The following is a 27,857-nucleotide window of genomic DNA, read 5'->3' as shown; positions in this document are numbered from 1 at the left end:
GGTGTTTTACCAAGCTTCAATAATCCTCAAACCAAAACCTGACAAAAATTTTAAATTACCATATTAAATCCACCACGGTCTTAAAAGGCTGCTTATTGTTATTAAGGCAACTGACAGCTTTTTAAAATAATTTTCACTGCACCATGCCTGAGCAAATCAGGGTTTAAGAATATTACGTCATAGTAAAAATTTGTCCAAACCTACTGCTGGATTTTATCCAGAAAATCTTTACAGTGAGTCATTTAAAGCTGTTGCTCTTATTTAGCATAATATTTGAATCTTCTGAATGTAAATAAGCCATTTTTAGTGTGTGTGTCATGGTAATATCTAATTCATAATTCAGTTTAATTATTTATGATAGAACCAGTAAAAAGAAATCAACATGTGCTACTTGATAATTCTGCTTAAGTATTGATTCTCAACCGATAACATGTAGCTTTCTTAGTAACATATAGTAACATGCAGTTACTATGGAAAAAAAAGTACCAGAATTCCCTTATATCTTCTCTATATTATACAAAACTAGGCTTTCTTTTCTACCCTAGAATGTAGTTACTGTACAGTCTTTCTTTCTTCTTGGCTAATATATGTTGCTCTAAAGTAATAGGTTGGAAACCCTGGTGGCATAGTGGTTAAGTGTTACAGCTGCTAACCAAAGGGTCGGCAGTTCGAATCCACCAGGCACTCCTTGGAAACTCTGTGGGGCAGTTCTACCCTGTCCTATACGGCCACTATAAGTCGGAATTGACTCGACGGCACCGGGTTTGGTTTGGAAAGTAATAGATTATACAGAAGACAGAATTTTTTGGAGAAACTAAAACTTACAAATATGAAACAATTTCACTTAGAATATAAGACCTTATAAAGCTCTATCCAGTACTTGAAAGCTGTATTTTGTATTCCTAATTTGAAGATATATTAGAGTATATTTTAATTACCTAAAAAAAAAAAAAAAAAAATTGTTGCCAAATAAAGTACAGGTCACCTAGTTAAATAATGCATAATTTTTAGTACAAACATTTCCCAAAGAGTGCATCTAAAAAACATTAATCTTCATGTGAAAATTTTAGTATTTTATACTAAATAATTTGTCTACCTGAAATTCAAACTTAATGAGGTGTCCTGTGTTTTTATTTGTTAAATTTAGCAACACTATCTATGTGTGATTATCCACACAGTGCCTGTTTCAGGGCTTCGAACCGGTTCAAACCCCTGCTAAGAATTTGAATTTTTAACAAGTTCCCTGATGAGAATTCATATTTCCACTCCAGATATACTGAATTAGAATCTACATTTGAACAAGATCCCCAGGTGATTCTTATGTATCACTTCCTGGGCACTTGTTAGAAATGCAAATTCTCAACAGGGGTCCAAACCAGAATGAACCAGTTTGAAGTCCTGGTTTCATTATTGTTCTTATGACTACAAATGTCTAAAACATGAATAATAAAAGTCAGTTTCCTAAATTATCAGATTTCAGTACTAATGTACATATAAAAATGGTATTTGAGAAGACAATATACTATAAAACTAAAAAAAAATTAGTTGACAATAGCTTGACTTGCAAATAATCAAGAGCAAAGAAGGCTTCAGTTGTAACGCAATAATACATTTTCTTTTAGGAATTCAAATGATGTTTTCTACTTGATTTTTATGATATATTTATAATATTCTGAACGTATTTTATTCCTCTAACAATCCCCAGGTTATTTATTTTAATAAAGTGTGTTAATATACAAAAAAGAACTATATACTTTTATAATGATTACTCAAAACAAGTTAACTACATTTACCCATAGGCATTTCATAATTGCTTCATTACTCATGACAGAACCAATAAAAAGAAATCAACACGTACTACTTGACAACTCTACTTAAGTGTTGATTTTATTCCCAACTAATAACAGGTAGTTCTTTTATATAAGTTACTAAAGAAAAAAAAAATTTCCTTATATCTTCTCTACAGCATAAAAAACTAGGTTCTCTTTTCTACCCAAAAACACAGTTACTATACAGTCTTTCCCTCTTCTTGGCTAATATCAGCTTGCCATTGCCCTATGCCATTTTATCATTAGAAAATGTTAAGTAACAATAAAGTTCTTATCTTTAGAACTTTTTTCTCTACATAAAATAGTAGTCTCTTCTCTTTGAAAACTACTTGGCAAGGCTTCCTCTTTTTGGCTGTATACATTATAATTTTCTTTTCTTCCTTTCAGGCACTGTATTTTAGGAGATACCATAGGAAGTAAAATAGGCAAAATAATTTAATGCCCCATTATGTACATTTTAAGTATTTAAAGGTCACTGGCACAGTGGTTAAAGTGCTCAGGTGATAACTGAAAAGACGACAGTTGGAACCCATCAGCCACTATGCGGGGGCAAAAGACCTATCACTCTGCTCCTGTAAAGATTACAGGCCAGTGGCATCACTAGGGGTGTACAGGGGGGTGCAGACTACACCCCCTGACACTATGAAAAGAGATGATTCCAAAATGGCCCCAGGGTCCAAAGCAGCAATGGACGAGCTGGTGCCGCTGGGAGAGAGGCCACTAAGGCAGTTGTCACCCTCCACCCAGTGCAGTAACTCATCACCACCACCACCCCTACCCCCTCATCACCCTCCAGTTAGGGTGCAGGTGGCTGGGCCATGGCACCCACCATTGGTAGAGAGGAGGGTCTCCATCTTGGTCAATGGGAGAGGGAAGGAGCTGTGCGGACCCATGGGGAGCAGAGCCGGACCAGGCCACTCCATCCACCAGGGGGGTACGCTGGCCGGTCCCACCCCAGGTGGAAGGGGGGGACACAATGAGTTACCACGCTTGGTGACACCAACCCTAGTAACACCACTGTTACATCCTAGGAAACCCTATGGGGCAGTTCTACTCTGTCTATAGGGTTGTTATGAGTTGTAATTGACTCGATGGCATACAACATGTTGAAAAATACAGTATTCTAAGTTTATATGTACATACTTAGAGCTCTTTATACTTGAATATAAATACGTCGATAAGAAATATCTTGATAAGAAAACCCCAAATAAACCCCTATAGGAGTCTTTTCCTTTAGTAATTTTTCTTTTCTTTTCTTCATTTATAATTCTTAGAATATTACATCTCCATTTAATTCCGTCATTTGCAGAGATGAAAATTAATGAAGATATTAAACATAAAAACTAGTTGGTCCAAGTCCACGCCAACCTGAAGGCCCGAATCATCTGGGTATTCCTTTATCCTCCATTTCTGCCCAGAAGCAGCCACAGACAAACAGAGGGCAACAGCTTCTTTCCTGCGGCACTACAACTAAAAGAACTACATGGATAATCTAGTCCAACTCTTCTTTTTATGGAATCTGAAAACCAAGGCACAGCCCCCAAAGTTAATCAGCCAGTTTCTGAAGAATTAGAATGAGCCTGCAGTTGCTGACACCTGGTGCCTCTATTCAGACCCCAGGCTATCAACGTTTTCAAGAGCACAGCAGTCACTTACCATTCCCCAGTTTAAGACCAAGTTTTCCAACGAGACATCAGTCACATCCAAGAAACAGTAGACTGTCAGATATTACAAATTCCATTCTTATGTTCAGAAATGTAATACTATCATAATTTCATTATAATTTACATAATAACTGACACCAACTGCTTACATCTGCAAGGACTTCTTACCTTGCCTATTAAATGCAAGATGGCGCTGAGCTGTTCATCTGTGTTCTCCGTGGCCACTTTCATGTTAATGTTGTGGAGCACCCTGTTGAGAATGTCACTATCCAGGGGCTGGTGCAGCTGTTCTGCAAGCCCCCAAACAGCCTGAGAATCCAAGTCAGCGACGAGAGTGATGTTGGCAGTCCCGTATACTTTATCAATTCTGGCCCCACCTTTTGGGTCAAAAAGCACAATCTGGAAGCGTTTAGGAAATGGATTTAAAGATGCCATCTCTGGGGTTAGGATGATGTCCACTATGGTGTTTCTCTGCCCAGGTTCAAACACCAGTGTGCCTTCAGTTCTCACAAAATCCTTCCCAGAAATAGCTGGAGATATGAGAGTACGGCCGATTGTTTCAGCACTCCTCAGCTCCTAGAAATTAAACACCGCCACTTCGGTGAAACTATAACACGTTTGATCTTGTTCTAAACAAATTCTTACTATTTAAACAAATTCTATTTCTCTTAGGCAAAATGCTGAGCAACACCAACCTTACTACTAAAACATGAGGTTTTAGTTTTTGTAATCTCCTAAGAGAGAAAAACATGTATCATTTCGTGATGGGGTTAGGAAAGCTAGATGCCTTTCAGAGAGGATAACAAAGAAATAGGAATTCAAGGTCAGAGAACAGACTGAGAAAGCAAATTAGAAAAGAAATATCACCATTCCCTCTTACAGAATTTCTCCAATTGTGAATGCACTAAAAATTGTGAGTGCACAACTCTAAATAACACATACTGTAAGATACAAGTATCAAGGAAAAGATGAGAAATTTACATTTTAATTCACACCTAGAAATTTTTCTTGGGTTGAGGGGTAAGGAGGGAGTAAGGAGAAGAGGGAGGGAAAGAAGGAGGAAGCCAAAGAAACTGGCCTCTTGTTATTTACACTTAGATATGGAAATATCCTAAGGAATAAGGTCCTGGACATAAATAGTTCTGAATTCTTCAAATTATGGTTATTAAAAGTATTTTGGGAAGTGAAGCATGAACACACAGCTAAGGAAGAACCAAACAAATGTGTATTTATTTACTACTGAGCCAACAAATCGGTGGCTTATTAAGGATGCAGATGGGACTAGCAGAATACCTGTTCTAGTGGATGAGATAGACAATGTAAAGGCTATGGAATTAACAATATAATTTTACATGAAGACGAGTTCTATGAAGAAATATAACTGGATAAGGGGAGGTAGGGTGATAGTAAGGGTACTATTTTAGATAAAGCTGGTCATGGAAGGTCTTGAAGTGAGGTCTGAACAGACACCTCAGTGAAGTAAAGCAACAGGCCATGTAAGGATCTGGAGAAAATATTTAGGCAGAGCGAACAGCAACTCCAAAGGTTCTAACATGGGGGCCATCCTGGAATATCAGAGGAGGACCAGTAGCCCAGTGTGACCAGAAGAAGGAGGAAAGTGATAAAAGCTGAAGCTAGAGACGGGGACAGGAGTTAGATCATGTAGGTCATTATGCTAAGCGTGGTAGGAAGATACTGCAAGATTTGAGCAGGAGAGTAACACATTTTGTTTTATATTTTCTTGAGTGTTCTGTTGTTTATAGTTAGGTTGTAGCAAGAGATGAACATGAAGGAAAGGAGAAAGGATAGGTGGTTTTTGCACCACTATAAGCAAGAAGTAATGTTAGCCTGGAATAGTGTTGTATGAGTGAAAAGAGTGAGAAGTTTTCAGATTACGAATATATTCTGAATGTAGCACCAACGGGACTTTCTGATGAATTCAATGTTGGTGCAGAAAAAGAAAAGATTGAGCTTGACTCCTAGCTGTTTGCCTGATTAACTAGATGAATGGTATAAACGTGGGATAAATATATTGAAATCAAGAGTTATTTATTATAAATATTAAATCCAAGATGCCTTTTAGACATTCAAGTTTAGATGTCAAGCAGTAGCAATAAAATATATGAGTTTGGATCCAATAAGAGACAAGGCTAGAGATGGAAATTTGGGAGTGACCAGTCGATAGGTGATATTTAAGGAACAAGCCTGGATGATCTAATCAACGGAGTAGATCTTAGCTGGACCCCAACATTTACTGGTCAGAACAAGCCAATGAAGGTGACAGGAAGGAACTGCCAAAAATGTAAGAGGAAAACCAGGGAAGTGTGGTATTAAGAAGTTCAGAGAAGATTTGCATAACTCATGAAGGAGGAAGTAATGAATTGTGTCAAAAACTCAATGAAGCTCAATGAAGAGGAAGGCTTTTCAGGAGCATATTCAGTGCAATGGTGGAACAAAAAGCCTTACTGAAGGGAGTTTAAGATAGAATAAGCATAATATCTAGGGCAGACTACATAGCCTGAAAAATGCTCCAACTGAAATGACTAAAATGTTGGATAAAATATTAAAAAATCTTTTAAATGCATTGTGAGGCTATTAAGAAAGGAATGAACTATGGGGCCAAAAAGGGTTAAAGTATCATTAGTATCTATGAGTCAGAATCTACTCAAAGGGAATGGGTTTATGGGTTAAGGCACTACCATTAATACTGTTTGCTAAGTCTATAATTTGCAGGGAAAAATGACAAAATGGATATTCATGAAAATATATTGTTCATAAATGAGTGTCTTTTATGAGTTACATGCTAACAAAGACGTGTTTTTCAAGGAATTATTTATGAATAATATAGAACGAATATAAATAAGTATGATAGAGATACTGACATTCAGATTTTTGGGGGGGCAACTTCGATTCCCCTTTTCATCTGAATGTATGAACCAGTTGAAACTGGCTCAAATCGCTTTATTATCTGTTCTTCTCCAGTTCCCCTTCTACTCTTCAAAGTAGTGAACATATGATGATATGTATTTCATGAGAGAAAAAGAAGAATAAACCACTTTTTTTGACTCATTTCTCTTCCTACCTTACAGTCAAAACAAAAATGTTAAATCCTCCCCCCGGCCCCCCCATGAATCAAAATACTTCTCTTTCAACTGACACCACTTCAAGGCTGCTTAGAATGAAGTTTATTTTTAGGGTGTTACATCAAAGAGGCAAAAGTCCTGGTGGCACAATGGTTAAGCACTCAGCTGCCAGCCCAAATGTCAGCAGTTTAAACCCACCAGCCACACCATGGGAGAAAGATGTGGCAGTCTGCTTCCATAAAGACTGTAGCCATGGAAACCATATGGGGGAGTTCTACTCTGCCCTATAGGGTAGCTATGAATTGGAATTGACTCGATGACAACAAGTATATTACAGACAGTTTTGTCTCTTCTTTGCTGAGCTGTGAACTTTGTCATAAAGGCAAGCTTTTCTACCTGGAAAGCTTCCAAAACAGCTTACTAGAGACAATTCAACTCCCATCCTCCTATCTCTGGCTCATGTGGTTGCTACAACATATTTGTCATATATATGTTACATTTTATGCCCAGAAGGTTCTACTTGTTTGGGCCACCCAGTATGAGTCACATAACCAAGCACATAATAAACTAGACTTCATAATAAAAATTTGTAACGTTGAAGCCTAAGAGTCACCAGGGTTGGAATCTTGAAAAAATGCTGCTATGGACTGGATTGTGTCTCCAAAAAAATATCCTGAAACCCTAACCCCTGTTACTTGTTGTCTTAGGCTGGGTTCTCTAGAGAAGCAAAACCAGTGAAGTGTCTAGAGAGAGAGATTATATCAAGGAAAAGGCTCATGCAGTTGTAGAGGCTGGAAAGCCCCAAGTCTGTGGGTCAGGTTGGCAGTTTCTCCTGATTCATGTAGCTTCAGGGACTGGAGAATCCAAGATCAGCATGTCAGACAACAGGTCTCTAGCTCACAAGCTGCAGAGGCCAATGAATCCCAAGATCGGCAGGTAAGCCACTAGCTCAAGTCCCAAGAACTGGAGGTCAGATAAACAGGAGCCAACTATAGGATCCAGAGAGAGCAAAAGCCCGCAAGCCTTGCCAGAAAGTCCACCTATATTGGATGTAGGCCACATCCCCAAGGCAACTCCTTTTCAACCGATTAACTACTCACAGTAGATCCCATCATGGAGGTGATCACATTATATCAGATCTCATCATGGAAGCAATCACATCGTACAACTGCCAAACTGCATCATAACTGCCAAACCACTGAGAATCATGGCCCAGCCAAGTTGACACACACCTTAACAATCACAGTCCATATGAGTCAGACTACTCTGATTATTACTTTGACTCTCCTGTCCATCATGGTAACCATGCCCACCTTGTCTTTGTCAACTGAGTACTGCCACTTGGCCCCTACTACCATAGGGTCCAATCAGCCCCATTGTCATTAGGTGTCTTAATTCAGTTAGGGAAGTTCCCACTGTCAAATCTCACTTGAATAAAATAGCAGTTACAGCAGTCCTTAAGGATGGTGGGGCCCCCTTCACAAATTTGTTCTCCATTGTGGCAAAAGGTGTGTCCTCTGGACACTCTGTGTATGTCTGTTGGTCTAACCTGAATAATCCATTCTAATATGCCAATTTCCCTAAGTCTTTAGAAACCTTCGTATACAGTATACCAAGGCAGTTCTGGTGCTTCAACTTGATTTAGTATAGGCCACCATATAACGTGTGCTTCAGCAACCCAACCAAATAAACTATTAGATCCTTTCCTAACTTCTTGAGCTGAAACATTGAACGATGAATCTGTGCTTAGTGGGCCTATGACAATAAACTCAGACTGATCCATCTTTATGTTCCCTGCATCATTATCCCACACACATAATAGCCATTTCCACATATATTCCTCAAGTTTCTGTTTGTATATATTAGAAAAGTCAAACGGTTCTTTTGAAGTGTAGCGTACCTTCTCCTGGATCACACTTTGTACTTCAGCTTTGGGGGTGGCTGAGATTTAAGTCTAGTTATAGGTCCTGAAGCCAAAATGGGTGGTGGGGATGTATTTTGAGAACATTCAGCATTGTCTTGTAAAGCATCTGCCTCAGGTGATGCCACAGGCAATGACTCAGACTACAGCTCTCAGACACAGCTGGGTTAATCTCATCAGATGGGAGTGGAGAGGCTAATGGTTTCAGTGGGAAGGGTGGCTTACCAGACAAAAATAGAGTAATCTCTTCAGACAGGAGAGAGCTGGTTCTGTTGGCAGGAGTGATTCAACAGAATTTAGGGCTCAGCGTCCTCAGCTTCCTGATTATCTGCCCATATTTCCCCATCCCATGTTTCAGGATCCCATTTCTTCCCAATCGATGCCCTCACTTTAACTTGAGACACTACTCGAGTTTGGGAATTCAGTTGGCATTGTAATTTAGCCACTCTTGTTTTAAGACTTAGGTTTTGGTTTTTGGAAGTATCATTTTTGTTACTACAAGAAATAAGGCTTTCTTTCAAGGCACAAGTGGAAACTTTGAGGTCAATTATGTGGTGCTTAAGCTTTGATTCTGAAGCCTTGAGCTAATCTCTTTCTTTCACCACTTTGTCTGGCTAAAGTAAGACCAACCAAGTAGCTTCCTTATATTCCTCATTATGACAAAACTGTAGTCAGGTATCAAACATGCAATCGCCCAGAGCCTTGCCTTTCACCAATACCTGATTTATCGGTGGTGGTATTTTGCATATTTCTATTGCCACCTCAGTCCATGGATTAGCAGTTCCTTCCTTACTACTGGAAGCAGAGGCATCAACATCTTTAAGATTAACCAGACTTGAAAACCAATTTAGAAAATTCAGGCTTACAATTTTGTTTCTCCAGAACCAGTCTCAGTACCAAAAGTCTTGGGCTGGGTCCTCTAGAGAAGTAAAGCCAGTAAAGCATATAAATATAGAGAGATTTATATCAAGAAAATGGCTCATCCAGTTGTAAAGACTGGAAAGTCCTAAGTCCATGGGTTGGGCTCAGGCTTCTCCTGACTCACGTAACTTCAGGGGCTGACAAACTCAAGATTGGCAGGTGATACAACAGGCCTCTGTCTCACAGGCTGTGGAGGTCAACAAATCTCAGGCTGGCAGGTCTCTGACTCACAGACTGCAGAGGCTGATGATTCCCAAGATCATCAGGTAAGCTGTTAGCTCAAGTTCCAAGAACCAGAGGTCAGGTGAAGAGCCAGCCAGCTTGCAGGATCCAGAGGGAGCAAAAGCCTGTAAGCCTTGCCAGAAAGTCCACCTATATTGGATACAGTCCACACCCCCAGGAAAACCCCTTGCAACTGATTAACTACCCACAGCACATCCCATCATGGAGGTGGTCATATCAGATCTCATCATGGAACTGATTACGTCATCATATGACTACCAAACTACATCGTAACTGCTAAACCGCTGAGAATCATGACCCACCCAAATTGACACAGAACCTTAATGACACTTGTGAATGTGATCTTGGTTTGAAATAGGGTCTTTGAAGATATTATCAGTTAACGAGCACTGACATTGGAGTAGCGCAGGTCTTAATCCAATATCATTGGTGTCTTCATAAAAGAGAAGAGACACACAGAGGGAAGGTGGCCATGTGAAAGATGGAGTTATGCTGCAACTGCAAGCAAGGAACACCAAAGATCACTGGCCATCACCAGAAGTTAGGAGAGAAGGATGGAACAGATTCTCCTTCAGAGACCTCAGAAGGAATCAACATGGCAAACACCATAATTTTGGGCTTCTAGTCTCCAGAACTATAAGAAAATAAATCTCTGTCATTTTAAGCCACTAAATTTGTGGTACTTTGTACAGCAGCCCTAGTAAACTAATACAAGGGGAAATGGTAGCATTCACCAGATGAAGGCTTTCAAATCGTGGGTTCCCTGGAATTGTATGATTCAAGGAAAAAACGAGAGTGCACTAATGTGGGTAAACTTCAGTCCCCACAGTCATGCTTCAAGTTGAGTAGATACAATTTTCTGTGCTTTAATAGGCAAAGATTTTGATACTAAAACAAAATTTAAAAAAATACTGCTAGAAAGGTGCAGAGGTGTTGTTTGTATCCAGCTCTGAATCAGGTCACTTAGCGCGATGCAGTATTATTGTATTGGGTCTCTAGATACCCATCGGCTACCTCTCTTTCAGTTGATGTCGCATAATGGGATGGATTGTGAAAGAACAGGCAGTAAGAACTCACAAACTCACAGCTTTGAAGGAATATACCTATTGGTGAGTTTTTGAAGTTGCGAAGAAGTAAATTTTCAACTAGTTCAGATATAAACCTTAAGATGGTCCTTATTTTTTCATTCCAGTCATATACAATTACACTATAAAGCACTTTGAACTCTTTAGAAATTTTCTAGAACGGATTTATGTAAGACAAATTGCACTGTATAATCAACTTTGTCAAAGAAAAATGGAAAAGCCTATCAGTTTAACACATGATACAAGTGTTATCCATGAATGAAGAACTGAGCTATTTAAAGGATAAACAATATAAATTAATATAATGGGAATTACAGTGATACTGTCAGAAAGCAATCTATCAATCATTCTTTTTCATGACACTCGCTACAGTTAAATAAGAAAACCTTAATGTGCATTAATATGTTTTCCATGCTTACCTGGGTACTGTAGTTAACGGATATCATTAGTGCTGGCCCAGAATCTCTGGCCACCTGCAAACTGATTAAAGTGGACTTCTTATAAGCCACTGCCAGCCGAGAACCCACAGAAAAATATACGAGGCTTTGAGGTTCATTGCCCCGTAAGACTTTAATCTGAGCAAATCTGGCACTGTTGTTTATTGCAGCTCCAGCAGTTACTTCATAGAGCTCCACAAAAAAATACATTTCAACTTGAGGTATCTGACAATGAGAAAAAGGAAGGCGGAGAGGAGGGAAAGGGCTGTTACTAATACATTTCCATTTTTTGGTAATTCTGATATTAACAAATTATATCATTCATATACATAATTACAGAAATAAATATTCTGTAAAATTATAAAATTAAATTCTTATATTAGATTACCATGGGATTTATTTTTTTCACTCTCTTCCTAAGGAACACATTACTTTCTCTGGGTGAGCTTCTTACTAGAAAATCAATGTCAGGAGACAGCCTGTGTGTACTTCAATACGAAAAAAGACAAATATAGTGTATTCATACAATGAAATTCTATTTAGTAGTCAAAAGGAATGATCTAGTTCAATATTCATTCAGATGAATCTTAAAAACACAACGATGAGTGAAAAAATCGAGTTGCATAACAGTATGTACGGTATGATACCATAAATGTAAAGTGAGAAATGACGCCATGCTAGATATTGTTCATTGATACATATTTGTGTAAAGATTTTAAAAACATCATGACAGCTGTTGCCCTGAGTAGAGGGGTCAGGGTAGAGTTGGGGCAGGATAGGGAGTTAGAGAATCACATTGGAAGTAGGGAAAAAAAGGTCAGCTTTGTTAGGTTTTATTTTATTTCTTGTATTTTTAATAGGTGTAAAATAAATATTACCAAATACTGATAATAGACAATTCTGTGATTTTATATATTTTTCTAAATTTCCCAAAATTAAGTATCCAACAAATTTAATCTACTGGTTATAGTCTGCTCATGTGTTACCTCGGTTCTTTCTCAACAATTTTAAGAATTTTTTTTTTTCTAAAGCCTAAATTCAATAGTACAACATACTGTCAATCGCCTGTTTTTACTAATGATTATTCTTACATGAAAAATCTAAAAGTGTTAGCAGTATTGTTAGTCTCCTGGCTTAACCCAAAGAAGCAAAGGTGTTACATTTTTTGACTGTACATTTCATTGTCTAATTTGGTATAATGCATGACCATGATTTATCAGCAAGGGTCTTATTCACCATTTGTTTTGTGAGCATTTTAACGATCACGATCATGTCGCGAAACAATACAACAAACCCTTTAGTATTATCCAAGAATGTCATATCTTAGTCACACAGTAAATAAACTTTAATCTCCTTTTGTTGTCTGAAGAAATGTGGTTAGCTTTCCTATAGCCCATATCATTCCTTACTTTTCCTGACCAACTGTCAATAAATATTAAAATATAAAGATAACTGTACTCTTCTCACTTTTGAGAAACCAAATTTAGCAAATATAATAAACTAAAACACTAGGGAAGTATGGGTAACCATATTTAAGAGCTATTGTTCCCTAATGGCTAAGTGAACTTGAATTCACAAGTTTTTTTTCTAACTAAGGATTTCAGTACAATGCATTTCCAACAGAGACTCTTGTCTTTATTTTCCAGTAAAATATTCCTTCTCATTGTGATGATGATTAGAACATTACTAAAAACCACTTACACTCAAAAGACTATGTTACAATCTCAGTAAAGAATTATCTAAAATTGAACAGTGTATATAGATGGATGCCAACACTTAATTAGACTAGAGACAAAAGAAACCTTCCAGTTTTACAAAGAAGTGCTCTATTCAAGCATACATCTGAAGTATATTGGGAAGCCAAGCCATACTGATCAAATCTGAGCCTCTCTAGACTCCCAAGCCTGATTGTAGGGAGACCTCACAAGCACCCATTTCATGTGTAACTGCCAGCAGGTCTCTTCCCTGGTTAGGTCATAAGCATTGCAGGATGATAGCATTAAAACAGAGTCCTGGTGGTGCAGCAGTTAAGAGCTCAGCTGCTAACCAAAAAGTCGGCAGTTCAAATCCACCGGCCATTCCTAATGCACAACTTCAAAGGAAGGTATGAAAATATGGGTATCACTGTAACCTTAGGAAAAGATTAATATAACTGTTACAGTAACCCTCAGAAAGTGAAAGAACAAGTAGAGAAGTAATGAAAAATAATAAATCTACAGGGTTGTTGTATTGTAATAGTCTTAAGTACAGTTACATGTTTGAAATAATTGTATTTGTGTATGTGTACTCTATTGTTGTTCAGCATGTACAAAGAACCAGTTACACCTTTTGTGCATTCATGATATTGTGGCCAGTGTTTGTATTAAATATTTGAGTTTAATAATTTAAGCAACAGACCAAGAGTGCTCCCTGGGCATTAAAGAATCAGAACAGTCATTAAAAACAAAAAAGAAGGCCACACGATTGCTAACCACCTTAATGCTCTGACTGGCATTTGGATAATGCAGATTCGCTTGGAAAGAAGGGGGAATATCTTTCTCCCGGGTGCTGTGTGAAATGTGCACCACTAGAAATTTATCCAAAGGCCCCCTAAGCATGTCCTCCGTGCTTCTCTGGCAGATCAAAACCTGAACTCCCCACCTACATATGTACTGGGAACACGAAAAATTTCAATTTTATGAAACGAAAGAGGCAAAATCCTAAGCATTCAAGCAATCAGAGAGAAATTAATCTAGCTAAAGATCACTCAAGGAATCATTCATACAATGAACAGCTGGATCATGGGGAATCTTGGAAATAACAAGACATACAAAAGAAGAAGAAGACTGACAGGCTTATTTAAAAACATTTGTAATGTAACAAATGCTAAGTCTGAAGCCTGTTACTCAGCAAAGAGATTTAGATGTTATAGCAAGTCAAGACAGGAAGAATCTCCACATCAGCAACATGTTAAGTTCCAATGAAGTGGTTTTAAAGCAAGTAATTGTGAAGGAATACAGTTAGGGGTTGACAATACTGTATCTCATCATTTCTTACCTTCTCTGGTTTGAGCTCAATAGTGATGAAGCATTTTGTTTGACCCATTACACAGGTCGTGATCCCTGATATAGACAGAAGTTCATCAGTCAGGTTCACACCATCTTTCTGGATCACAGCAGTGGTTTTGTTAAATGAGACTCGCCAAAAGACCCTGACGTCTTCAAAGGCCCTGTGAACAAACCAAACCCACACAAATTCAGTAACACACTGTGTTTTTACTCTGTCTAACTGCACTTCTTCATCCAAAAGACAAAACCACAGATAAGGATGAAAATGACTAATTTTTCTCATTACAGATGAGAAAATAAAGGCATTTCCATGACATGCCTTGAACTTACACTATTTTATATTCAGTAAGTATTTATTGAACTACTATGCATCATAATTGTGAAAGTGAATAATATATATTTCCTGCCTACTATGTACCAAAAATTTAAAAATAAAGGTTATAGAGAATCCTTTTGAGCATTTCCTTTAACCACTGAGCATGTCTTTTAACAAGAATTCTTCTAAAGGAAACCACTACTATTGAAAATAGTTATTGTAAAGGTAAAGGTCAAAAGATGACCTGTGTTTTCTCATAATATTTAGGACCAAAATGGAAATGTAATATCTATATGGACATGTATGCACACCTAAGTACATGCATGTGGTGAGCATTCAGAAGATAAACCAAAAACCAAACCCACTGCCACTCAGTCAATTCCAACTCATAGCGACCCTATAGGACAGAGTAGAACTGCCTGACAGAGTTTCCAAGGAGCGCCTGGTGGATTCAAACTGCCGACCTCTTGGTTAGCAGCTGTAGCACTTAACCACTACAGCACCAGGCTTTCCATTCAGAAGATAGGTACGATAAAATATTAAGTCACAAACAAAATTCTGGTATTCCAATTCCCCCTCACAGTAAAATGGTTACGTACACAGACTGAAGGGAGAATAGTAAATATGATGAGGTGATGATCCACATCATAGTGTATCTGACAGTTGTATGGTACTTTATGAAGTACGAAAAAACTCAAGGTAGCCCTAAGTCGTAATCATAAATCAGGTGTGTTAAATCATGAATTAAGAAGTAAAGCATCTGAACCCTGACATAACAAGTTCCACTAGACCTTCTTCTGTCAACTTTTCATCTTGCCTCTACCATCTTATGAATTCAAATTAGATACCGAGTGGACACACAGGATGGTATATCTTCTACACGTAAATATACATACCTGTTGGGCTGCCTTCTGACAATAAGATTTAGTCTTCTCTTATCAGCTCCTTCACCCAGATCTAGTCCACTCTGGGACTCCTCGCTGAATCCAAAAATGCCATTCTGAAGATCACTCCCTTAATGGAGAAACGGAGGGTTATATTTTAAAAATGCAAAAGTTCTCCAATGCTTCATTAATCTCTCCAGCTCAGGTGGTATAAAGGCGAGAAATTCATAATTGAGTGGAGGGGAAATTACAAATTTTAAAGATCTTTACTAAAAATAAATTAGAGTCAAAATGATTGTATTTAAGGTGGCTAAGAGCCCTGGTGGCACAGTGGTTAAGAGCTCAGGCTGCTAACTCAATGGTCGGAAGTTCAAATCCAACAGCTGCTCCTTGGAAACCCCATAGGGCAGTTCTACTCTGTCCTATAGGGTCTCTACGAGTCGGAATCGACTTGACAGCAATGAGTTTGGTTTCGGGTGAACACCTTAAGAAGGGGCCTGGGTGATGCAAACGGTTTGTGCTTGGCTACTAACAAAAAGGTTGGTGGTTCAAGCCCACCCAGCAGAGCCTCAGAGGAAAGCCCCCATAATCTGCTTCCATAAAAGAAAACCCTACGGAGCTCAATCCTACTCTGTAACATGTGGGGTCGCCATGAGTCAAAATCAACTTGATGGCAACAGGTTTTAACACCTTGAGAATAGAAGACCAGAAGCAAGTAAAAGTCAAATTCTACTCCCCACCCAAAGCACACATAGTCATCTTTCTCTGGTAAGAGGCTATATTTGGTACTTGACATTTTATATACATTTATACGTTATAGTCTGTATTTTCTCATAGACTATAAGCTCCACCAGAGAGGCAACTGTGCTAGTCACTGATATATCCAAGAACAGTGCTCAGCATTTAGTAGGTGTTTAATAAATACTTATTGAATAAATAAACTCCATCTAACTGAATTACCTTTCTACAGGAGAGCCGATCAAAAGACTATTTATGCTACACACTAGGTTATTTGCCCCAGAGAGAAATACAGTAGGATTATTAGTGAACTCGTAAGTTATCTCTGAGCCTCAGAAACTCCTCTGAGCAATACTGGAGGTTACAGGCACCATGACATCAAAAAATGAGGCAATGACCCTAAAGGAATCACCCTCAGAAATGACTTTCTTCATTATCCTGAAATCTGATTCCTAAGGTATCCAGGAGACAGAACTTCAGAAGTTAGAAAAGAGGAAATCACTTAACTGTGCTAATAGTCAACAGTACTGGGTCTATTTCTCAGGTCTGAAGCGTGAGTGAACATGGAGCCAGTTGATGAGGACATGCATGTGATGAAGCACATTTGCCCAATGTATCACGTGTGTTTTGTCTTAGTCAGGTAGCCCACTCTCATCCTCATCAATTATCCCTGCCATCATTTCTTAGCACTGTACTAGAACCTGAAGTAAAGTCTTTCTTTTCAGCAGCAATTGTTTTCTAGTCATCTTGGGTGGAAAGTTGGGCTCTATAAGCAGATTATAAACTTCTTATAAGTAGAATCTTAATTTTTTCTTTTCCAGAGCAATAGCAACTAGTATGGTTGTAATTGGAGACCTGGTGTGCAGTGTTTAAGAGCTGGGCTGCTAACCAAAAGGTTAGCAGTTCAAATTCACCAACCACTCCTTGGAAACCCTATGGGGCAGCTCTACTCTGTCCTATAGGGTTGCTATGAGTCAAAATCGACTTAATGGCAACCGGATTTGTTACGTTTGGTTTGGTTTTATGGTTCTAAGTAAAATAGTACTTCCCTTTCCACATCCACAATAATAAATCTGACATTAAATTTGTAGTAAGCTGATTCAAGACTTCTAATGTGCCAGTGATCAAAACCAAAACTGGATTTACTTTGAGATTTTCTTCTGAAATCTAAATAGGAAACATTATGAGGATTAGTTAAGGTACGAGGAGTCTGCAAAATTCATCATCTAGTTAAAACAGAACTATTATATTACCAAAAAAAAAAAAAAACCAAACAGGTGGGAAGAAGAGCATTCACAGGCAGAATATTCTAAAGTTCTTTACTTAGGGTATGAAACCAAGAAAAAAAAAAAAAAAAACACCAAGCTCATTGCCAATGAGTCAATTCTGACTCATAGTGTCCCTACAGGACAGAGCAGGTCTGCTCCATAGAGTTTCAAAGGTTGTAATCGTTATGGAAGCAGACTGCCACATCTTTCTCCCAAGAAGTGGCTGGTGGGTTCAAACTGCTGACCTTTTGGTTAACAGCAGAGAGCTTAATCACTGCACCACTAGGGCTTCTCTTAGGGCATTAAGACAATGTGCCTAGTGATGTCATCAGGTAAATTGCAACATGTGATGTTAAGACTTGTGTATGGTGGAAAGTCAATCATTTGCCATATGTGTTGATCAATTCACCTTATATAGGGAAGGTAAACACGAGAGGGTCTAGTCAGGACCTCACAGTCATCAGCTGAGTATATATTTGCCTGATGAGCTAAGCTCAGAGCTGATGTATGGATAGGCATTAGAATGTCATACCAATAAGATATGAAATACTTTCATTCCAGTTGGTACACAGCTGCTGTTCCAAGACCCTACAGAGCACTCTGCCACTATCCTGACAAGCACCAAAAGATCACCCCATGTGGCAGTAACCAATGGGGTAATGCTTGACACAGCAAGCAGTCTCTGGCATTCATCTTGATTGGTTTGTGTCTGAGCAAAACTTATTGCTAAATATTCTGACTGTCACCCTGGTCATATTCAAATAATATAATAAACGATCTATGTCATGGAATGCGAAAGGGGCTGTTGAGTGACGAAGTTATTTCAGTGGAAACATGTAGGTGGCAGTAAGTCAACATGAATCAAAATCAGTAAACTCATAGAAGAGAATTAGAATTTAAAATACTCTTCAAGTGAACCATAAGAACAAATAGCATTAATTCTAATCAACGTAAAGTTAGAGGGTAACATAAATGAGATGCCAAAAAATTGTAAAATTATAATTGGCTGAAATAAAAACTCTAGGAAGCATCAAGAATCCTAAAGCTAGATCACAAAGATGTTTATTCTAAAATTTTTATTTTATGAGAGGAAAATAAAGCACAGACACTTAATGATTTTTTCAAGGTCTCCCAATTAATAGCTGAAAAACAGAGGCCTCATGGTTTTTAGTGCTTTTTCCACTTCACTGTTCAGTCATAGCCAGTGTCGTCTGAAACTCTAAAACACTGTAAAATTCATGACTGCTTGTATAAAAGACCAGAGTATATAAAAATCACGAGATGGTCTTCCAGTACCCTAATTAGTGTAACATATTGGTGAGTTGAGCTATCTCACTTAAGGAAACAGCATATGATTTCAGAGGAAAACTTCAAATTACCAACTGAAGACTTTAAAATAATATGCATGAGGAACTCTTAAAAACTAATTGAATGTTTAAGCTATTATATATTACAGTAAAATAGTACAGTGGATATATATAAACTGCATTGAGTCAAAAGCAGGACAAAAGGAATTAGTTTTAATCTATTTTACAATGAATACAAAGAATTTCCTGACAATGAGATTTTTGTCTTTATTGAAAATGGTTGGGAAATTTAGAATGGGGTTTCAAAACAGGACAAGTTAGCGTATATTTGAATGACTCAGTTAAGTATTTTCCAGAAGGAAAAATGGACTTGAATATTTTTAAGGTTTTCTCTATGTTGGACAAGTATGGATTTACAGACTCTATATCTGGCTCTGGGCCAGTGGGCCAGTTCTAGCTGAAACTTCAATACCAGGTCATGAGTTCAAGTCATACGTCCATGCTAAAGGCAGAAAACAGTGTCTTAATGAATATCTATGAGTGGTTCAAATAATTCACCCTCTTTGATTACATTTGATAGACTGATCTTATTTCAAATACTGTATCATAAAAAAGTGTATTTTTATCTCCAACACTTCGAAGATATACCTGTGATAATCACCATGGCAAAAGCTGCAAATCCAGTATCATCCTTGCCCTTCACGATCTGTGCTCCCCCTTGAGGATCTGTGAGAAATACATAGAAGAATTCCTGTCCTTCAGGCTCGTCATCATCCAAAATTTGAACTGATACTTTTCTTTCTCTTTCTCCATCTAAAAACGTAAGGATCAAAGTTTGTTCTTGAAAGTCTTCTTCTTCACTTGCCCATGTTAGGTTGGAAATTCCATAGATATCATGAAAAGGCCATGCATCTGGTTCCTTCTGAGCACATCTTTCCCCAAAGGTTTTAACTGTTATACTGACATTCCCAGTAGACCCACCAGTTCTTCGGATAAGAACTTCGGCAATATTGAGCGTGCCATTCTTCATCTCCTCTTCAACATAAACAATAGGTGGCCCAAGACTAAATGTTCCATGAATAGAAACATTGGCAGTTACCGTGTCCATGGCAGGCTTCTCGGACGTGGTAGACGTACTAGGAAGGGTGACAAGTTTCTCAGGCATGGGAGATGTACCAGTTGCCTCAGTAACAATGGCAACCATTTCAGTTGGCTGTGAGATGGCAGTTATCTTAGTTGTGTCAGGGTATGTGGTAGAGTCAGTTTCTACAGGAATGAGAGCTGTGTCACCTGTTGCAGCCACAGTTGTCCTGGGGAAAGAAACATCCATTTCCACCAGGCCATCATTATCTAATATTGTGATCATTGCAACACTGAAATCTAGATTCAATCGTGGTGTCCAATTAGCATCAAATTTTTTTAGTCCCGTAATTTCTACTGAAGTTAGATTGATATAAAAAATTTCTTCTATCTCAGGGAGCTCATCATTAATAATGGCTATTTCAAAATCAACCTCGGCTTGGAATTTTCTAAAAAGAAGTTCCCCATTTTGGACAGGCTCAAAGTCTTCCAGTGGCTTTGCACTTCCTGCAGTTGTTTGATACAAAACTTTGATCAGATCACTGTGGAACCCAAACAATCTCTGTACATGTAATCTGATCATCTGTACATCCTCTGACATGATGACTTGTCTTGAACTAGGGGAAAACTGAAAGACTCCCATTGGTTCAATTTCAGCAACCGTGAAACCAGATCTGGAAAAAAAATATATTAAACCCATGAAAGAACTGATGAAAAACAGAAATACTACTATAAAGGTTTATCTTTCACATATTTAAGATGTTGCTCATGAGGGTTTGCATCTCACAAATGACATGCCCTTTCAAATATTTTAAAATCCTATTACTTATTGATGAAAATATCAGAGCACAGGAAATGTAAAAACAGGAGCTGCAGTAGTGGGTGACAGGACCTAGCAAGGTTTAGCTAAGTGAAGAGCACGCAGGTCTCTGGTCTGCTACTCCAGTCACCCCATAGTTGCTCCCTGAAGGACCTGAAACATCAGGCTCTTTTATCATTAGTACACAGGGTACCAAAAACTCTGGGATGCTCTGGACTTTATCCACCTTTTTTATCTGCCAAGTAGAAATTGTTGCTCCTACTAGGAACAAAATCCTTGCTTCCTCTATCTAGCCAGTAATGCAACTATCCTCTCACACAAATGTAGCTAAAGTTTTATATGCAACATCCATGACTGAACCATTTATTCTTAGCTTTTTCCTTATACACTTGTGTTGTGAGCTATTAGTTACGTTAAAAAAAAAAAATCATTGCCATGGAGAAGATTCTGACTTAGCGATCCTAAAGGTTACAATTGGTGGCCCATCAGCCTGATCCAGACCACAGATATATTTTCTTTGCTAAAAGCAGTTTTACTAAATTTGAATGCCTTTAGGCAGAGCATCCCAGGCCCCATCATTCACTATTGTCAAACACCCATCACTCAGCAACTAGCATATTGACTGAAAGCACAGACACTGACCAAGACAGCCTGGGTTAAAATCGTGACCCCAAACCTTATTAGCTGTGTGACACTGGGTTTGTTACATAATATACCTGTGTCTCAGTTTCTTCATCTATAAAATGGGACCAATGATAATACCTACCTCATAAGGAGGTTGTTGTGAACAGTATATATACATTAAGACAATGTCGGGCCTAAGGTAAGCACCAGGAAACTGTTAGCTATTACTGCTGCTGTTAAGGGCAATTTGATCTTGTGACCCTGAAATATGTTCTCTGACCAAACATTGTTTAAATGGCATATGTAGAATACCAAAAACTAAACCAAACCGAGTGCCGTCGAGTCGATTCTGACTCATAGCGACCCTATAGGACAGAGTAGAACTGCCCCATAGAGTTTCCAAGGAGCACCTGGTGGATTCGATCTGCTGATCCTTTGGTTACCAGCCGTAGGACTTAACCACTATGTCACCAGGGTTTCCATATGTAGAATATAAAACCATATTTGATGCTGCCTACCCATATTCGGTGCATACAAACATGGGTACTAGAACACAAGCTGGTTTTGCCCACACATTTTTCCCATTGTACAAATAAGTAAACTGAAGCACAGACAGATCAAGTAGCATTTGCGTAGTCACACAGCAAGTAAGTGGTAAAAAAGCCAGGACTAAATCCACGAGTCTGGCGTTTGGGCCTACCCTCTGTTATTCTATCACACTCATCCCAGTTAAAGGAAAAGTAAAAAAAAAAAAAAGTTCGTATCAATTTATTTTTTTCTAAATTTCTATCAGTCTTCCAGCTCTACGATCCCTTGTTAACATGCTTCACATTTTCCCTCTTTTCAAAAAGCAAGGAAATCAAAAAATAATCACTGAATTATGCAAATATAGGTAACAGTTAAAAACATAAGTGCTAGAGATAAATGGCTTGTGTTCAAATCCAGACTTCTTCATTTACTAGCTATGTGATCTCAGGAAAGTTAATTAACTTCTCTGTATTGTAGGTTCTTTTTCTGTAAAATGAGATAATAATAGCACCTAGATGGGGCATGGATAAGTTGATTATTGTTATTATTATTTTTCCAGTGGTCCATAATATTACAGCCCACAAGGTCCCCAAGAGCCGGGTTCTCTATTTTTCAAATATGTAATGGATACCTGTAGAAAGACCTATGTAATGCCTATGTGTATAAATGACCCATGTGCAGATGACAGTACTTTAGATTGTCCTTGCTCCAATTGTGGGTGGGGGGGAATAGAACATAATTCAAAACACTGGAAACCCTAGTGGTATAGTGGTTAAGAGTTTATGGCTGCTAACCAAAAGGTCAGCAGTTCAAATCCACCAGCAACACATTACAATTGATATAAAAACTAATTCTATTATTTTTTTTTACTCTCATCCTTATTTATTAAAACCAATATTATAAAAACTACTGGTGCCAGTTGCCACTGAGTAAATTTCAACTCACGGCGACGCTACATGTGTCAGAGTAAACTTGTGCTCAATGAGGTTTTCAATGGCTGATTTTTTAGAAATAGATCGCAGGCTTTTCTTCTGAGGCATCTCTGGGTGGACTTGAATCTCCAACTTTTCAGTTAGCAGCCAAGCACATTAACTGTTTGCACCACCTAGAGACTCTTCATTTACCCCAGACTAATTCTCTTGAGTCAGCGATCAAGGTAAACTCTCTTTAAGGGCAGCAATGGGTATGACTCTCTTGAAAGTTGTCCCCCCTCCTCTGTGGTATCCTTGGCATACAAGCCATAAGATGCTGACCCCTGCTTTCCCTAAAACGGTTTTTGCATCTGCCTTGAGGAAAGTGATCCTGTGACTTCTTCTGTCTTGACCAATACATTCCAAATAACATATTCCTCATAGAACTTTTAGCTGAGAATCGGGTTGCTCTTACCGAAGCTGAGCTCCACCTGGTACACTGCTCTGCACTCCTGAGAGGTGAATGACAAAGGCTTCTGGTCGACCAGGACTAGGAGATGTCTGCAACACAACTCCTTTACTGTGTTCACCATGAGAAAATGAGAGGCTCCCTGAAAGCAAACATGAAAAGGAAAAAAGGGTATCATTTCTTAGTTCTTACACTAGGATGCAAGTCTTAAAAATGTAGTGAAACAGTTTCTTTTCCAAAATTCTCTTCCAGTCCACAAAAGAGAAAGTATAATGATTGTATTAAAGAGAGTTTGGGGGTGGGGAGGTAACTAAACTCCTAGAAAGCTCCCTAGACCACACAAACTTTGCCTTCAATCCCTGTCTGTCTGCATTTATCTATTTTCTTTTAATAATAAAATCCAGTAGTGGAAAGAGAATGGTGTCAGGCAGGCTTTGGTTTGAATTTGGTGTTAGGCAAGCTTTGGCTTGAATTCTGGCATCAGCATATACTTCAGAGGTTCATATTGAAGTAGTTTAGGGTGCTGTATCATAATGTATGTATTTTACCTTAAATTACTTCAGGAAAAAAATGTCATAAATACACCAGAATGTTAACAACCATTAACTGGTGAGTTTATGGGTGTTTACTGTACTAATCACTTTACTTTTCATTATGTTTGAAAATTTTTATTATAAAAGTTCAAAAACCTGAAAACAAAACTACCTGAAGATATCAATGTATTGCTTGGGAACTCTTGTTATTTTAATCAACTTGTTAATGAATTGACTAAACTTCTAAATCACACATGAACTCATAAAGAACAATACTTCTACAAACACTTTTTTTTTTTACAAACCTACTACATGGCTACTAACACAAACAAAACAAAACCAAAATTATATGGGGCTGTGCCTGTCACCCAAAGAGGTAGAAGGCACAGACAGGTAAAATATTAGTGTTTCTGAGGTAGAAAGGGCTAGAAAATGAACGGGAAGATCATTAAATACCTTTAGCTAAGGGGATGTGCCGAAAGGACAATAAAGAGGAGTCAGTGTTTGGTAAATTAGAAGAGGGTCCCCATCCAGTGGTTAAAGAAACCCCAGTATAAGGCAGTTCTAGTGCTGTGGCATGGTGTCTCTCAATCCAGCATCTAAACTCATTCTTTTTATAATCCTGGGATTCCAGTTGGGATTAGAAGATGACATGACAATGCTGTCATTTTGACTGTCCCTCATGCCCACCTTCTAAAAGACTACAGTTATCATTCCTTCTCTCTCAATGATCCCAAGACTTTGGGAAAGTGAAAATTAATCTATCCTCCCTGACAGACAGGATCTCAGCCCGTGATGCAGGGTTTAAATGGCATTTGCCTGGTGACCAGCAGGACACTGTGAATCAAGGCGAGAGAACCTCAAAGATTCTAAGCCTTCTGGAGGGTACTTTGTAAAACTGGCATCATATGAATTTGCAGTGAGCTTTTTGTAACACGGCACAGGTCAAACCATCAAACATTCATATCTCACCAACTGTCAAAGAGCTAATGGCATAATAAAAAAATTATTAGGTGAAGTAACGTCTGCCCTATTGTAAGAAATATTCAGATGGACACGAAAATAGATTCAAAGCTGTGTCTTTTTACCATACAGTCCAAATGAGGTTTTCTAGAACTACTTTTTTTTTTTTTCTTTTCTGGAACTACTTTTAACAAACTCCTAATGTATGAACTAGGGCCCTGGTAGTACAGCACTTCAAAGCTTAACTGCTAAACAAAAGGTTTGAATCCACCAGCTGCTGCTTAGAAACCCTATGGGGCAGTTCTACTCTGTCCTATAGGATCTCTATGAGTCAGAATCAGCTTGACAGCAACGTTTTTGTTTTTGCTTTTGTTTTTTTTTTAATGTATGAACTGGAGCCCTGATGGTGCAGTGGTTAATAGTTTGATTGCCAACCCAAAGGTCAGCAGTTTGAATTCACCAGCCGTTCCTTGGAAACCCTATGGGGCAGTTCTACTCTCTCTTATAGGGTCGCTATGAGACAGATTAGACTCCATGGCAGCAAGTTTTTTGGTTTGTAATGTATGAACTGAGCAGTCTGCTTATGGTTGCCGTTGTTAGCTACCATCCAGTCAGCTTCCCACTCATGGCGACCCCACGCACAGCAGGATCAGACCACTGTCAGCCATAAGGTTTTCACCGGCTAATTTTCAGAAGTAGATCTCCGGGCCGTTTTTCCTAGTCTGTGTTAGTCTGGAACCTCCAGCATGACAGCAACATGGGAGCCTCTACTGAAGGGGCAGCAGTGTCTGAGGTGCATTGACCAGGAGCTGAACCGAGGTCTCCTACATGAAGGATGAGAATTCTACCACTGAACCACCACTGCCCTCCAACCAGCTGCTGTCGAGTTGACTCTGACTCATGGCGACCCCATATGTGTCAGAGTAAAACTGTGCTCCACAGGGTTTTCAGTGGCTGATTATTTGGATGTAGATCAACACGAGGCCTTTCTTCCAAGTTGCCTCTGCCTGGACTCAGCCTCCATCCTTTCAGTTAGCAGCCAAGTGTGTTGACTGCACCATCCAGAGACTCTGCAGTCTGCTTAGTGACCACTATTTTGGGGGAGAGGTATGAAGTTTTTAATTTTATTGAACAAGGTTACTATCATTCTCACCAAGTGCCTGCACACCCTGATCATGTAAATATGGGAAGATCAGGAGCCCTGGTGGCACAGTGGTTAAGCACTCAGCTACTAAATGAAAGGTCAGCAGTTTGAAGCCACCAGTCATTCCATAGGAGAAAGATGTAGCAGTCTGCTTCTCTAAAGATTTATAGCCTTGGAAGCCCTGTAGGGGGGTTCTATTCTGCCCTATAAGGTCACTGGGAGGTGAAATCAACTCAACGGCAATGGGTTTGGTTTTCATACTAGAAGACAACCATTGCAGGGTCCACAACTAAGTATATCCCAAGAAAATAAGTTGCCAGTTACTCACCTCCATGTTCTATGGGGCTAATCAGAGGAAAATGACAACTCACCCAGTTTGGGGGTCATGTTGCCAGCAACAATGAATTCGGGAATTTCCATCCCAGGAGCATATCCCGTAGTCCAGGCAACTGTGAGAGAACCATATGTGCCTCTCCTAGAGACCACAACATGGCTGGTCCCAGCAGCCACATCCGTAAGTTGAAAAGCAGTAGATTCAAATCCAACCTAAGGAAAAACATGCTTAGAATATTTTATTTCTCTCTAAAGCTTCCTATGTTCTGAAAGAGCAAGTTAAATATCAACCTTCTCTTTGTTTATAAAGTATATTTTCTTTTGTTTTAAAACATATTTGTTTAAAAACGGAAATATTTAAGAAAAGACATCTAAGGGTTGAAAATTTATCTTATCAGATTATAGTTGCTGATCTTATTTTCATTATAAAAATGCAATCCTTGGAGTAAACAATATCCATAAAAGATAAATATAATTATAATTAAATAAAAGAAAAACAGAAAAAGCTTGCATTTTAATATAACTTGTCCATGGGTCTTTCTAGAACTTGACTTGTCTAGAATTGAAATGACTTCTTTTAAAGAAATAATAATGAATTTTTTCATTTCTAAAATGAGCCAGATGAACTAGACCTTCTCTTAAGGTTCTTTTCAGCTGCTTGATTCAATTTGATATTTTGTCTTTGAGGATCAGAAAGCTCCAAAGAGTTCTTAAAATATTTACCTTCATCATACACATCAAGTAAGATCTTGTTGTAAGATGAAATGGGTTCTAATCAATACGCGTAATAAAACCAAACCTGGCTTCACACTGGGATATGGACAACTAAGTTTGTCTTTATAAATTTGGGATGCCAACAGGCACCATATGGTCAATAGTTACGTATTATGAATTAGTCACTCCCCCCTGCCTTTTAAATAGGGATGAAAAGTACCAGAAAAATATGAGAAGGTGTCATGTGGTAGTTCTGAAGTAACAGTGGAGGGAAAAAAAGCTTCAATTTGACACAGCCTAGCAGTTGCCAAAGTTTTACTGTATCTAAGATCACACTTGCTACCTGTCTAGAGGGCTGTTTGAAAATGTCCTAGCTGTACCATACACACATATACCCATACAAATACTGGTAGGAGTGCAGAGGACACACCAAGGGCATGACTATACCATGACTGTCCTAGACCTTGCCATTTGGGAACACAGTGTTGTGACAATGTACATGGATGGACAAGGAGTAAGAAATATTTTGCTACTCCAAATGGAACAGTTCCAGTTGAAAGGAATCTTTTGTTATAACAACTTGTGAGTAAAGAGAGAACAAAACTTCACAGCATTAGTAAATCCTATTCTCTCTTGAAGAGGTAAAAGTAAAACTCTCTCTCCCTATTTATTTTTAATGCTGATGGACTGTATTTTAGGGGACAAAGTAATTTCATTTCATTCCTAGAGAAGCTGCCCATGAGGGGGTAGCTGAAGAATGTCCTCTCAATGGGCAGAATAGCCTATACTCCCCACCCCTGCATCTCTGCAGCTTCCACGCCAGCATCTTGTGCCAGGCTTGCTTTAGTCACTTTAAGCTCTCATCTGAAGGAGTAAGAAGGAACGATATTTTCATAATGGCATCAAAAATACCCAAAGATTACCATAGTCAGAGACAATAGCCATCCCCCCCATACTGACAGAACAGGAGCCATGGTGGCACAGTGGTTAAGCGC

General features: G+C 38.6%; 1 protein-coding gene across 1 annotated transcript in view; it reads right to left on the bottom strand.

Moving 5' to 3' along the window:
- Positions 1 to 27,857, bottom strand: part of ADGRV1 (adhesion G protein-coupled receptor V1) — a 677,468-nt gene that overhangs the window by 373,410 nt on the left and 276,201 nt on the right. The window contains exons 72-78 of the mRNA XM_049867518.1: positions 26,187 to 26,361; positions 23,182 to 23,317; positions 19,392 to 20,497; positions 15,443 to 15,560; positions 14,220 to 14,391; positions 11,166 to 11,408; positions 3,662 to 4,069 (exon numbers count right to left, since the gene is read on the bottom strand). Coding sequence (XP_049723475.1) covers positions 3,662 to 4,069; positions 11,166 to 11,408; positions 14,220 to 14,391; positions 15,443 to 15,560; positions 19,392 to 20,497; positions 23,182 to 23,317; positions 26,187 to 26,361 — 2,358 coding nt within the window. The remainder of the gene's footprint in view (positions 1 to 3,661; positions 4,070 to 11,165; positions 11,409 to 14,219; positions 14,392 to 15,442; positions 15,561 to 19,391; positions 20,498 to 23,181; positions 23,318 to 26,186; positions 26,362 to 27,857) is intronic.

The sequence above is a fragment of the Elephas maximus genome, chromosome 2 (assembly GCF_024166365.1).
Source record: "Elephas maximus indicus isolate mEleMax1 chromosome 2, mEleMax1 primary haplotype, whole genome shotgun sequence".
NCBI classification, from domain to species: domain Eukaryota; kingdom Metazoa; phylum Chordata; class Mammalia; order Proboscidea; family Elephantidae; genus Elephas; species Elephas maximus.
The sequence above is the reverse complement of the archived record's forward strand: the minus strand, read 5'-3'. Positions and strand labels throughout refer to the sequence as shown.